The following is a 12,523-nucleotide window of genomic DNA, read 5'->3' as shown; positions in this document are numbered from 1 at the left end:
CAAGAGCTTTTTGCTTGTTTGTTTCCCACAGATTATTCCCACAGAGTCATTTAGACCCAAAAGCAATTTCAAGAGGCTGGCAGATTTCTGACACTTGTTAAAGGCCACACAGCCAGAGACATGGGGTTATATAGCTTTTGATTCTCCAGTCACCACTGCCAGATAATTACAGAGTAGAAAAGCAAAACAACAGTGCTAGAAACAAATCTTGTGAATAAACTGATAAAGAAACTCTGGGAATACACTGAGAAGAGCCCTGGAAATTAAGCCAAAGATGGTAAACAAGAAACTATAATCATATTCAGAAGGAAGTTCTTTTATTTTTTTCAACCCTGCAACAAATTGCATTTAATGTGCTGGGTTATAACGCTATTCTTTGTTTTGCACTATGTGACACAAGGGACTTATTGTCTTGTTAAGCAATATGACAGAACGATTAGAAATGCAGGACTTGTGGTGAAGCAAGAGAACATGTGTAAAGACAATCTAAGGACATAGATTGCCTTCCACTCACACTCATGCAACTGCCATAAATATTAACTGTAGTAACGATGAGTAAAAAAAAAAAGAAAGAAAAGATACCTTCAAATGTAAAAGAATACCATCTGACATTTCAGAACTGCCAATATCCAAGAGGTTTCTGCTTATGTAATAGCTTTGTTCTCATATGCTTACTGAGCTGTTTTTGTTTTGTTTTTCCTTCTTGGCTGACTCTATGGTTATGCTGTGCATCCAGAGTTTCATTATGGGACTTTGGGGAAACAGTACTGCTATGATTTGGCAAGAAGGAAGTACAATAAACCATTCTTAGTTCCTGATTTACATTGGAAGAATGTAATACCTCCTTTAATTTCCAAGAATATGATTGCATTACATACATTTGAGACTAGGCTCCTTAGTAAAGATTTACAGCTCTAGCTAGAACTACCAATGACTCTCACAGAAATCATTCTCTAATCCTCACATGGTATCTTAAATATTCAATCATATTATAACTATGTTTCTGTGTGTGTGTGTATATAACATACACACACACACATATATATACACACACAGAGCTCTACACTTTATATATGTATGGAATTGGCATATTGAAACTACACAAAAGAAGAGAGGATACGGCCTCTTCCAAGTAAGAGAAGGTATTAGATAGAGCAATAAAGCACACTACAAGGCCCTCAGGAAAGCCACTGAGATTATTTGCCTTGTTCTTCTCCTCCCTTCTCTTAGCAAAACAGGGCAAAGATATCAGCATTATCATTAATGTATATAGAAGCTTTTGTAGAGCAAGTTAGTAACTAACACTGGAAGTGATAAACTGGTTAAAGCACACTAATGTCCCCTTCTAACCAGTATCCAGCACACACATTACTATGCATGGTTACTTAGCATGCATATGAAGGGAAAACAGGCCTTTATTCAAGTGAGAGAGGAGCTTTCATGGGATTTAGGACTTACTTCTGAGCTTGAACAAGTTGGCTAACCCTAGAAAAGAATTCTAAGTAAGAATGGTTAACCACTAAACCATGTTTCAGAAAATTATAAGTGCATTTCTAATTGATTACATAAAGCATTATGAATGGCCTTCACAGCAAAGACTAACTATCCAGTTTCTAAATGTAAATTATCTTACTACATTCTCTTAGTTAAAGTAAATCCTGATGTGTAGATGAGATGTACAACAAAAGACATCAAGAATGACAAAGGAAGACTAAAGAAGAATACAGACTCGTTTTTTATTAATAGCTTCCATCAATTTGTCATGTTGGATAAATTTAACACTTCTTTTAGCCATACTAGTCAAAGATTTATTTCTTGTCCAAGCCAGTTTATCATTTCTTTCCATGTGCTAGATTGGATAAAAGAAGAAATAGAAGAGGATAGATGATGGCTTTTACCAGTCTACCAAATCATTCTGTCTTTCACCATATTTTCAGTTTCTTAATTTTTCTAATTTTTTCTCTTCATAATTTTGAAAAAAAGTAGTGTAGGTTTGAATCTACAGTCTAACTCCTGCCATTATTGCTTCTAGCACAACTTTTAAAGATATATCTGAGGTTTATTGCCCCAGAAACAAGTTTTCTCAAATCATAAAATTTTTATGAATAGTTGTAATTAATGGCCCCTGTGGTGAATCACCACATTGCAAATGCCTACGTTTCCATCATGCTATGTGAATAATGACAACACTGCAGATGTTCTTTTCTCTTCATGTAATAGGATATTATGAAATTATTCCCACATATAAACTAAGCACATACCTGCTAACTAATAAATGTGCTTTTAAAAAAAAATAATCAATTTTGTAGTTAATGAACCACAACATAAGTTACACATTTACTTTTCACCTGTGAATTTAAACAAATGGACCATGTTACTATTGCAACTGCTATTTCAGAAACTGTTTAGTATTTTGAGGATAACCTCAAATACACCAGTATGCACTTGTCAGTGTATTTTAGCAAGTCAGGAAATACTATATTTAAATAGTTTAAATAGTTAAGAGATCACTTAAGGCTCTGTAAAGTTGAGCTGATATTAAAAAGGATAATATAAATAACTCTTCTTCTACAGTTTATGTTTCAGACAAACTAAAAAAAGTAACAGCTCAGAAGTATGGTAAGTGAACTAGCAACTTAATCATATGTGCAATTAACATCTCAAAATAGATATAGAAATGTTAGGAAGACAAGAAAGGTGTTTTTGAGTGGAGTCCAAAAGAATCTAGACTCAGCACTGGCATTAAACAATGATCTGGAAGAAAATAAGAGAGCACTACTGGTGAAGTTTGAAAATTAAATGAGTTCTGGTAGAGTACAAATAGGAATGAAAACAGATCAATTTTTAAAGATGACTCATCTGATTAACTTTTTATTTTAATGTAGCCAAAAATGGACCCCCCGAACTTGATCAGATATGGCAACAGCATGACAAGAACAACAAAAAGAAATGAGCATGCGAAAACAGGCAGTAGGAGTGAGCAGTATCCTTGGATAAAGATGAAGGAAAATATCAGACATGGCACCGGTACAACCATTCACACACTACTGTGTCCAATTTTGGCGCTTATGCTTCAAAAAGCAATTTGGAAAAAGGGAAAAGGTCTGGAAGGAGCTAAGACAATGATTACATGTCTGAGAAACAGGCTTAAAAATATCTCTATATTAATCTAAGAGAAAGATGAGTTGTAACCTGAGCACAGCCTGCAAGTATTACATAAGGAACATCCTTCGAACAGCTCTTAAGCAGCAAAAGGTACAAATAGATCCATGGTTGAAAGCTGAAGTAACAAAAATTACAAATAAGATACAACTGTCCATTCTGAAAGTAAATAACTGTGGCAATGGTCTACTTTAGAACACAGATAATCTTCCTTTCTTTTAAATATTTGTCTCAGAACTGTCTATCTTTGCTATTCACCAGAAAAATAAAACGTGATTTTTCAATCATATGTTACTATACAGGGCACCAGACCTTTTGGCAACAGATGGGATGTACCTGTCCCAAGAGGTGGAAAAGGATCTTGGGGCAGGAGTTATCTGGGCTCATTGAGAGAGCTTTATACTAGATGTCAAGGAGCAAGGGTATAACACCGGAACTCCCAGACATAAGTCCCAGGGAAGATTACCAGAGTTTGTGGGCCGTTGTGCCAGCAGTGACCCTCACCCTGCCATCTCAGTGGAGGCAAGGGATTGAGACATGCAGCACAACAAAGATGCAAGGGATGATGATGGATCACTAACCATGGTAATGCCTTTGAAAGATCAGGCTGGACTTAGGACCTCTCAATGCAAAAAAGTGCTTGGGACATCAGCCCATCTGAAGTGTGTCTGTACCAATGCACACAGCATGGATAACAACCAGGAGGAGCTTGAAGCCATGATGACGCAGGAAAATTATGATGTAGTGCTATTACAGAAACAGGGTGGGATGTCTCCCATGACTGGAGTGCGCCAGTTGATGGCTACAAGCTCTTTAGGAGGGACAGACAGGGAAGGAGAGGTGGTGGTGGTGCTTTATGTTAGGGGCTGTTATGACTGCTTTGGGCACAAGTGTAGTAAAGACACAGTGGAGTGTCTTTGCGGTAGGATCAGGGGGAAGGCAAACTGGGCAAGTGTTGTGGTAGGAGTCTACTATAGGCCACCCAACCAGGAGAGAGAGGTGGATGAAATATTCTACAGGCACTTAGGAGAAATCTCACGATCGCTTGCCTTGTTCTTGTGGGAGACTTTAACTTCCCAGACATCTGCTGCAAATACAACACAGCAGAGAGGGACCAGTCTATGTGTGGCAGATAACTTCCTGAAACAGCTGGTGAGTGAACCGACCAGAAAAAATGCCCTGATGGATCTCCTCTTTGTGAACAGGAAGGGCTGGTGGATGACGTGGAGGTTGGAGGCCAAATAGGGCACAGCGATCATGAAATAATACTGTTCTCTATTCTTAGAAAGGTCAGGAGAGGGGGCAGCAGAACTGACATCCTGGACTTCCAAAGGGCTGACTTTGTCTTGTTTAGGCACCTGCTTGAAAGGATCCCCTGGGAGACTCTCCTGAAGGGTGTAGGGGCCCAGGAAGGCAGGGCACTCTTTAAGAAGGAAGTGTTAATGGCTCAGGAGCAGGCGGTCCCCAGGTGCTGTAAGAGAAGCCAGCGGCAGAGAAGACCACCCTGGCTGAACAAGGAGCTTTGGCTGCAACTCAGGGAGAAAAGGAGAGTTTACAGATTTTGGAAGAAGGGGCCAGTGACTCACAATGATTACAAAGATGCTGTGAGGCTATGCAGGGTAGAAATCAGGAGGTCTAAAGCCCAGCTAGAAATTAATCTGGCTTCAGCAATCAAAGATAGGAAATTGTTTCCATAAGTACCTCAACAGAGAAAGAAAGACCAGGGAGACTGTCCATCCCCTGCTAGACACAGGAGGAAACATGGCAACTAGTGATGAGAAAAGAGGCTGAGGTGCTTAATGCCTTCCTTGCTTCAGTCTTTAATAACAAGACCAGTTGTACTGAGGGAATTCAGCTTCCTCAGCCAGAAGACACAGATTGGGAGAACGACTCCCCCGCAATCCAGGAGGAGACAGTCAGTGACCTGCTGCATCACACAGACACACACAAGTCTGTGGGACGAGATGGGATACACCCAAGGGTGCTGAAGGAGCTGGCTGGGGTGCTCGCCAAGCCGCTTTCCATCATTTACCAGCAGTCCTGGCTGACTGGGGAGGTCCCGACTGACTGGAAATTGGCCAGTGTAACACCCATATATAAGAAGGGTTGGAAGGATTATCTGGGAAATTACAGGCCTGTCAGATGGACTTCGATGCCCGGGAAGATGATGGAGCAGCTCATCCTGAGTACCATCACACAGCACGTGCAGGACAACCAGATGTTCAGGCCCAGTCAGCATGGGTTTATGAAAGTCAGGTCCTGCCTGACAAACCTGATCTCCTTCTATGACAGGGCGACCTGCTTATTGGATGAGGGAAAGGCTGTGGATGTTGTCTGCCTTGACTTCAGTAAGGCCTTTGACACCGTTTCCCACAGAATTCTCCTGGTGAAACTGGCTGCTCAAGGCTTGGATGGGCACACGCTTTGCTGGGTAAAAAACTGTCTGGATGGCCAGGCCCAGAGAGTTGTGGTGAATGGAGTTAAATCCAGTTGGCGGCCGGTCACGAGTGCTGTCCCACAGGGCTGGGTTTTGGGGCCACTCCTGTTTAACATCTTTATTGATGATCCAGATGAGGGGATCAAGTGCACCCTCAGTCAGTTTGCAGATGACACCAGGTTGGGTGGGAGTGTTGATCTGCTCGAGTGTGGGGAGGCTCTGCAGAGAGACCTGGACAGGCTGGAGCCATGGGCTGAGCCCAACTGGGGGAGTTTCCATAAGGGCAAATGCCAGGGGCTGCCCTTGAGCCACAACAACCCCCAGCAGCGCTACAGGCTTGGGGAGGAGTGGCTGGAGAGCTGCCAGTCAGAGAGGGACCTGGGGGTGCTGATTGACAGCCTGCTGAACAGGAGCCAGCAGTGTGCCCAGGTGGCCAAGAAGGCCAATGGCATCCTGGCTTGTGTCAGCAATAGCGTGGCCAGCAGGGACAGGGAAGGGATCTTACCCCTGTACTCGGCACTGCTGAGGCCGCACCTCGATTCCTGTGTTCAGTTTTGGGCCCCTCACTACAAAAAAGACATTGAATGACTGAAGCATGTCCAGAGAAGGGCAACGGAGCTGGTGTAGAGTCTGGAGCACAGGTCATACGGGGAGGGGCTGAGGGAACTGGGGGTGTTTAGTCTGGAGAAGTGGAGGCTGAGGGGAGACCTCATGGCCCTCTACAGCTCCCTGACAGGAGGGTGCAGAGAGCTGGGGATGAGACTCTTTAACCAAGTAACACGCTATGGTACAAGAGGGAATGGCCTCAAGCTGCACCAGGAAAGGTTTAGACTGGATATTAGGAAGCATTTCTTTACAGAAGGGGTTGTTGGGCATTGGAATGGGCTGCCCAGGGAGGTGGTGGAATCCCCATCCCTGGAGGTGTTTAAGAGTCAGGTTGACGTAGTGCTGAGGGATCTGGTGTAATTGGGAACTGTCAGTGAGAGGTTAATGTTTGGACTTGATGATTTTCAAAGTCTTTTCCAACCTAGATTATTCTGTGATCCTGTGATTCTATGTAAAAATAACCGGCTGAATTGTATGTTAGAGACTTGCACTAGATAATCAGGGATTTAAAATGCATTTTAGGTCCATGTACTTCTTCATAAGAGATCTGTATGAGTGAATGGAACATACATAGCCTGAGGAGTAAAGCTCAAAAGAACAAGCTGACAGAAACAGATAAATTCATGCAGATTCTCCTCACATATTTTTACAAGCATTACTACTTGACAGACTCAAATACCTTGAAGTTACAGAAGGAAAAAAAACCAAACCTAACACAAATATCATGCGATGACTTAAATTAGTGAGATATTTGGAACACACAAGGTAAAAATACATGTCTTACAATAAATGTGATGAATAAGGAAGATCGTTGGGTTTTTTTTAAAAAAGACAGCTTTGCTTCTAAAGTATGATCTTTTCACCTGTCCATGCTTCCTTCTGCATCTACAATCCTATTAGTAAATAATTGATAGTAAGAACATGTGAGATTCTAATGAACTCCCTTGATATCTGCTGCTGATATCAAAAGAAAACCACTGAACACACTACAATTGCAAAAATATCAAAAGAGTTGGCAGTATTAAAGTTATATTGATGAATAAATACCACGATGAAGACAAAATTAAGAATAATTTCATCTCTCACCATGCACGTGCAAGAACTCATTTTTCTTGAGTGGAATTTCACTAGAAGTTTAAGGACAGCAGTAGCAGTTTAATAACTCAATCTATATCCTGTTACATTTTAACAATTTTTTGACTTCCAAACACTGCAACCTTTTTTTCCAATACACTGTAGTTTTACTTTCTGTGCAGCTGTCATTTAGTCTTCCACATGTGACTTCCATGAGGATGTATTTCTCGTTCAAACCATCAGAAAGGTAGTAAAAAGTAGTCAGGAAAAGAACTGTACTTCTTGTGTGCATTGGAAGGTTATCACACTTAAGAAATCCTTGTCCAATCTTTGGGGAGAGTTCTGGAGGGTTGAAACAGTTGGAAATTAAACAATATTGAGCAAATCTAAGTGCTGTTCATGCCATTGTCTAATTTTATAGAATTAGGCACTTTCTTACAGTGAAAATGCCTTGCAATACTGTTTCGTTATCTATCACCCAGAGCAAATAGATTTGAGATACTGCAGATCAGTTTGAATTGACAGCTGATATACACTGTGAACATGAAATATCACTATTGGATGCATATTAGGAGAATCAGAGATCTACTTTCTATCACAAGCACATATAAAAATGGAAATTCTGAGAAGGAGAATACAGAATTTTGTTTCTATTTACACATTTTTCTAAAAACCACTGTGACACAGACTGTCTATGCACTTGACAAGCTGCAAGATGCACAATTTTTAAATTAAGATAGATTCTGCCTAGTGTGACCAGGAGAAGTAGGGAGGTGACAGTCCCACTGTACTCTGCACTGGTGAGGCCACACCTGGAGTGTTGTGCCAGTTTTGGGCACCTCAATACAAGAGAGATATCGAGGTGCTGGACCGAGTGCAGAGGAGGGCAATCAAGCTGATGAAGGGCCTGGAGAATAAATCCTATGAGGAGCAATTGAAGGAGCTGGGACTGTTTAGTTTGAGGAGGAGAAGGCTGAGGGGAGACCTCATCCCTCTCTACAGCTACCTGAAAGGACATTGTAGAGCAGTTGGTGCTGGTCTCTTCTCACAGGTGCTTAGTGACAGAACAAGAGGGAATGGCTTTAAACTGCAACAGGGGAGGTTCAGACTGGACATTAGGAAAAAATTTTTCACAGCAAGAGTGGTCAGACAGTGTAATAGGCTGCCCAGGGAGGGGGTGGAGTCCCCATCCCTGGATGTGTTTGAGATGGTTTAGATGAGATGTTGGGAGATATAGTGTAGGGAGAACTTTGTAGAGTAGAGCTGATGGTTGGACTTGATGATCCCAAGGGTCTTTTCCAACCTGAATGATTCTATGGTTTTGGTTTTTTGGTTTGTTTGTTTGTTTGTTTGTTTTTAATGCACTTTGAAGATTTCAGTGCTTTTTTTACAATAGGAGCAATATGAGAACTTAAGTATCATCATAGAGCAACCACGATGGCACTAATGGCACTAATGGCACTAATCCCAAAGCCTTACTTTCAGCTACCTCATTCAGGTCAGACAACCAATGCAGATAGCAACTGGTAATATCTCAGGGGCCACAGAAATCAGGACTGACCTCTGTGCACTTGCACGCTGTAACTCAAAAGGCAAGGAGGATGGTGATGTGCCATGGTATATTTTTTTTTCTCAGAGAAAAGTGCTTCCTGTTATGTGTATCTCTAAAGTAATATCCTAATTTTTAACTGTGAATCAGATAGCTTTATCAAGAGAATCCTTAAAGCAGTTTGTGTCTTAATTCTTACATTCTCTTTATAACTAATCTCCCCGGGGATCTTTTCTAAATACATAATTCAAACTTTTTCTTTCTGTTTTACTTTTATTTTATGGCATCATATTTTAAACAGGACATTACTTCATCTGAATAAGCCAATTTAAAGGGAAACTAAACAAAAACTAACAGTCTGAAATAGTACTACAGTAAAGTGAAATGAACAAACTGCTGGCAGATTCATACGTTTCATTACAGCAGAGAAAGTTGCGGGGAGTAGCTGGTTTTGCCTTCTGCCTTATATAACAAATGCAAAACTAAGTCTTGCAAAATACCTTTTTCATTAAAAGGTTATGACAGATCTTTGACTGTTGAATAACAGCCTCTATTATATACACATTAAGCTCTTTGTAGTTAAGCTTTAAAAATTAGCTCTGCAGAATGCTCAGTACTTCATTTCTAACTCTTTTCCTTACTAGACACAGCTGGCATGTGAAAGCACCATAAAGCTTTTTCAAAGCACTCTTGCTGTTCTATTATCATGAGAGATAAAAAAGGTGGTGTGGGTAAGTTTTAGCAGTCTGTCACAGAATGTGTTAGATAGCCCGAACTTTACATTTTTACTTGAAAAATACAAAGCAGTTGGTGTTCACCTGTGTAAACAAAATTACTTCTCTCAATAAAGCAGGTCTGCTGTCCGAAGCTGTTTGGAATTTGCAATAAAGGAGCTTGTTCTGCATTTGCAAAGCAGAATGAGACTGAATTAACAAAACACACAAGTGGAGCCACACATGGGTTAGCTATACCATAAACCTGATGATATGCAGAGGGAGCCTGGATTAGCAAAACATTCCCACAGCCAGCAGACCGCACTGGTATGATTTATTAGCAGCTAAAGCAGTTCTGAGATGGGAGGCAGTATAGTCCAGAGAATAATACCACTGAAAAAATAAAAAATGTCAGAACAGATCTTCAGTTTCTGGCTCCAACACCAACTTACTATCTGACATCTAACCAATCACTTCCCTGCTCTCTACTTCAATTTCCTTAACGCTGATAAGAGATTTACTAAAAAAAAACATATTAGAACTGACAGGTAAAAAATTTCAGGCAATGCAAATCAGTGTATCTTTATTACAAAGCACATCACAAAAGCATATTTTAACATATGATTAGACTTTCGAAATGCTTTTTTACCATTCAGAAATGCTGCATGAAATTCAAAAAGCTCTGTGGCCAAACACACTGGCTGCTAAAGACATCTCCAGACCACTGCCTCCTGACTGCTTAACTAATGCCTCACTTCCAGCCGTTCTGCCTCTTCTCATAAAGGCTGGTTAAGTTGAAGATGAAAAAAATGGTAGGAACGAGGTGTAACACACTTTATTTCACAGTATCTTGCTACTTGTGAGATATACCTCACAAGCTAAAGGATGCAGCCCTAGATTCACTCTCCTGGAACATGCAGGTTTGAAGCATTCGATTCTCCCTCAAGCTGCTGCTTCAGATACTGCTGACTGCCTCCCCTGTATCAACTAAGAGAGCAAGTGATAGGCAAGAGGTCATTCAACTACTCTATATTTCTAGCAACCAATTAGTATGCAATTGCTCAGTTAACCTTGGACAGTCACACAGTACAACTAGATGTAGGAAGGTCTTTTCCCCTTTAGCTATGCTTGTCAATGCAATGCCATGTATGATACTTGGCCATCCTTTATGCCTTGGCCCGTGTTCACTCTTTCCTACTACTCACATGTTTCCTTCTCCATCTAGACTCTTTCCTTCACCAACACACTCACTGCTATTAAAATCAGTTTTGGATCTTAATCTGAAAAATTTATTTCCAGTCTGTCGTCCCACATATGTTTTCTGATGAGCTGATGGAAATTTGTTACAGAGAACATTATTTCTCATGCCTTTCACAGTAGTTCAGAGGAGTCTGTGTGAAGTACTACTGCTTAACTAATGTATAAATGTGTAACAAAAACTAACCTGCTCCCTCAAAGCCCCAACAATCCAATAAACAGACAAGCAGAACAAATAAAGTAGCATGGCACAGGGTAAGAAAAGATGGGTGTGGGCTTTTCCAGGAAAAGGTATGGGATTAAGCAGCAAAAGTAGAAACAAAGCTCTCACCACAGACAATTTGGATTGCTTAATTTCCTCCTTCTAGTATATGACTGGCTATCCAAACCAGGGAAATTTGGGGAAGCATTTCTCTGCTTCAGAAAATTGAAATACATTATAGATATTGGGGTAATCACAATGTAAACTAATGTTTAAACAATGCATTTAGCTCCTAGTAAGATTTCTCTGAATAAACAGTATAAGGCTACACGTAAATTTAAAGATTACACATGGTTTTAGGATACCATATCACCAACTAGCATAAGAAAGCACAATTGTATTTCAGTATATCCAATCATAGGAATTTTCTTTGAATGGAACTGTGAAGGTCATCCAGTCCAAGGTACACCAGAAATGGCACTAATCCCAACACTAAACCAGTTGAACCAACTGTCCTTTTCTTCGGATTGCGGTTGTACACTGTCTGAACGTCAAGATGCATTCTCCTGTGCACCAGTTGTAAACCATGACAGCATCTGCTTAGGAGGAAAGAGGTGAGCTGGAGGCATATTTCAGTCTGAATGTGTGAAACGCCTGATATTTAAGAGTTGTAAGGAACTACATATCTGGAATCACACCCCTGTGGCTGGAGAATACATACTGCATACATGACGTACCTTCAGCACACAATGAAACAAACTAGTTCTATTAGACATTCTAGGTCCATTAGAGGGAAACATGATTCAGACATGTGCCTAATGTCATGCTGATCCATCTCTGAATGGTCTAAATATGCTTTTGTGTTTTTAATTAAAGTATCTACAGGTCTGTGTATGCTGTGTCTTTTAAATGAAGGCATATGGAGAGAGGCATCCAAACTATGGCCTTAGCTATATGCCAAAGAAGAAACAAGAATATGACCTGTTTGTCATTTCAGATGTTTACCATCTGGAAAATATTGCTTTCTGAACCATCTTTACCACCACCTTTGAGTTCTGAAAATACGCCTCAAGTTGGACTCTTCCTCACTGCAAAACTAAATCCTAACTGCATTGGTCATCCATCACTTCCTTTGATCTATGTTCATATTAGGCCACTGCCTATTTGTTAATGCTTATCTGTCAGTATTTTACCTTGTGATCAGGATGGCTGCATCAACTGAAGACATGTCTTCTCCCCAGCTTGTTGACATTTCTAAGTGTAGATCATTCTTCTTGCCAAATTCTTCATGTTGCCATTTACAAAAGCTTTCCAGCATTTTTTCCCCATGATGTCCAATATACATATCTGCCTGGAAGTAAAAAATGATTCATTTTATTGAAATTATGATTCTGTAAATGGAATTAAGAATATTTCTGACTAAGTTAACAAAAATATTATCCTTTTTATGGCATAATATATTCATGGTAGAAAGACTTGAACTTCAGGAGCAGTGACCACCTTTTTCTCATGTTAAAGAGACC

The 12,523-nt window shown here is 40.4% G+C and overlaps 1 protein-coding gene across 2 annotated transcripts in view; it reads right to left on the bottom strand.

Annotated features, from left to right (window-relative positions):
• The window catches only part of LOC113490054 (A disintegrin and metalloproteinase with thrombospondin motifs 19), a 241,011-nt gene that overhangs the window by 103,368 nt on the left and 125,120 nt on the right, over positions 1-12,523 (bottom strand). For both annotated transcript variants that reach the window (XM_026866234.1, XM_026866233.1), the window contains exon 5: positions 12,194-12,351. In XM_026866234.1, coding sequence (XP_026722035.1) covers positions 12,194-12,351 — 158 coding nt within the window. The remainder of the gene's footprint in view (positions 1-12,193; positions 12,352-12,523) is intronic.

Source organism: Athene cunicularia (genome assembly GCF_003259725.1).
Source record: "Athene cunicularia isolate RWA chromosome Z unlocalized genomic scaffold, athCun1 chrZ_part2, whole genome shotgun sequence".
In the NCBI taxonomy this organism is placed as follows: domain Eukaryota; kingdom Metazoa; phylum Chordata; class Aves; order Strigiformes; family Strigidae; genus Athene; species Athene cunicularia.
This window is presented reverse-complemented; position numbering and strand designations above follow the sequence as displayed.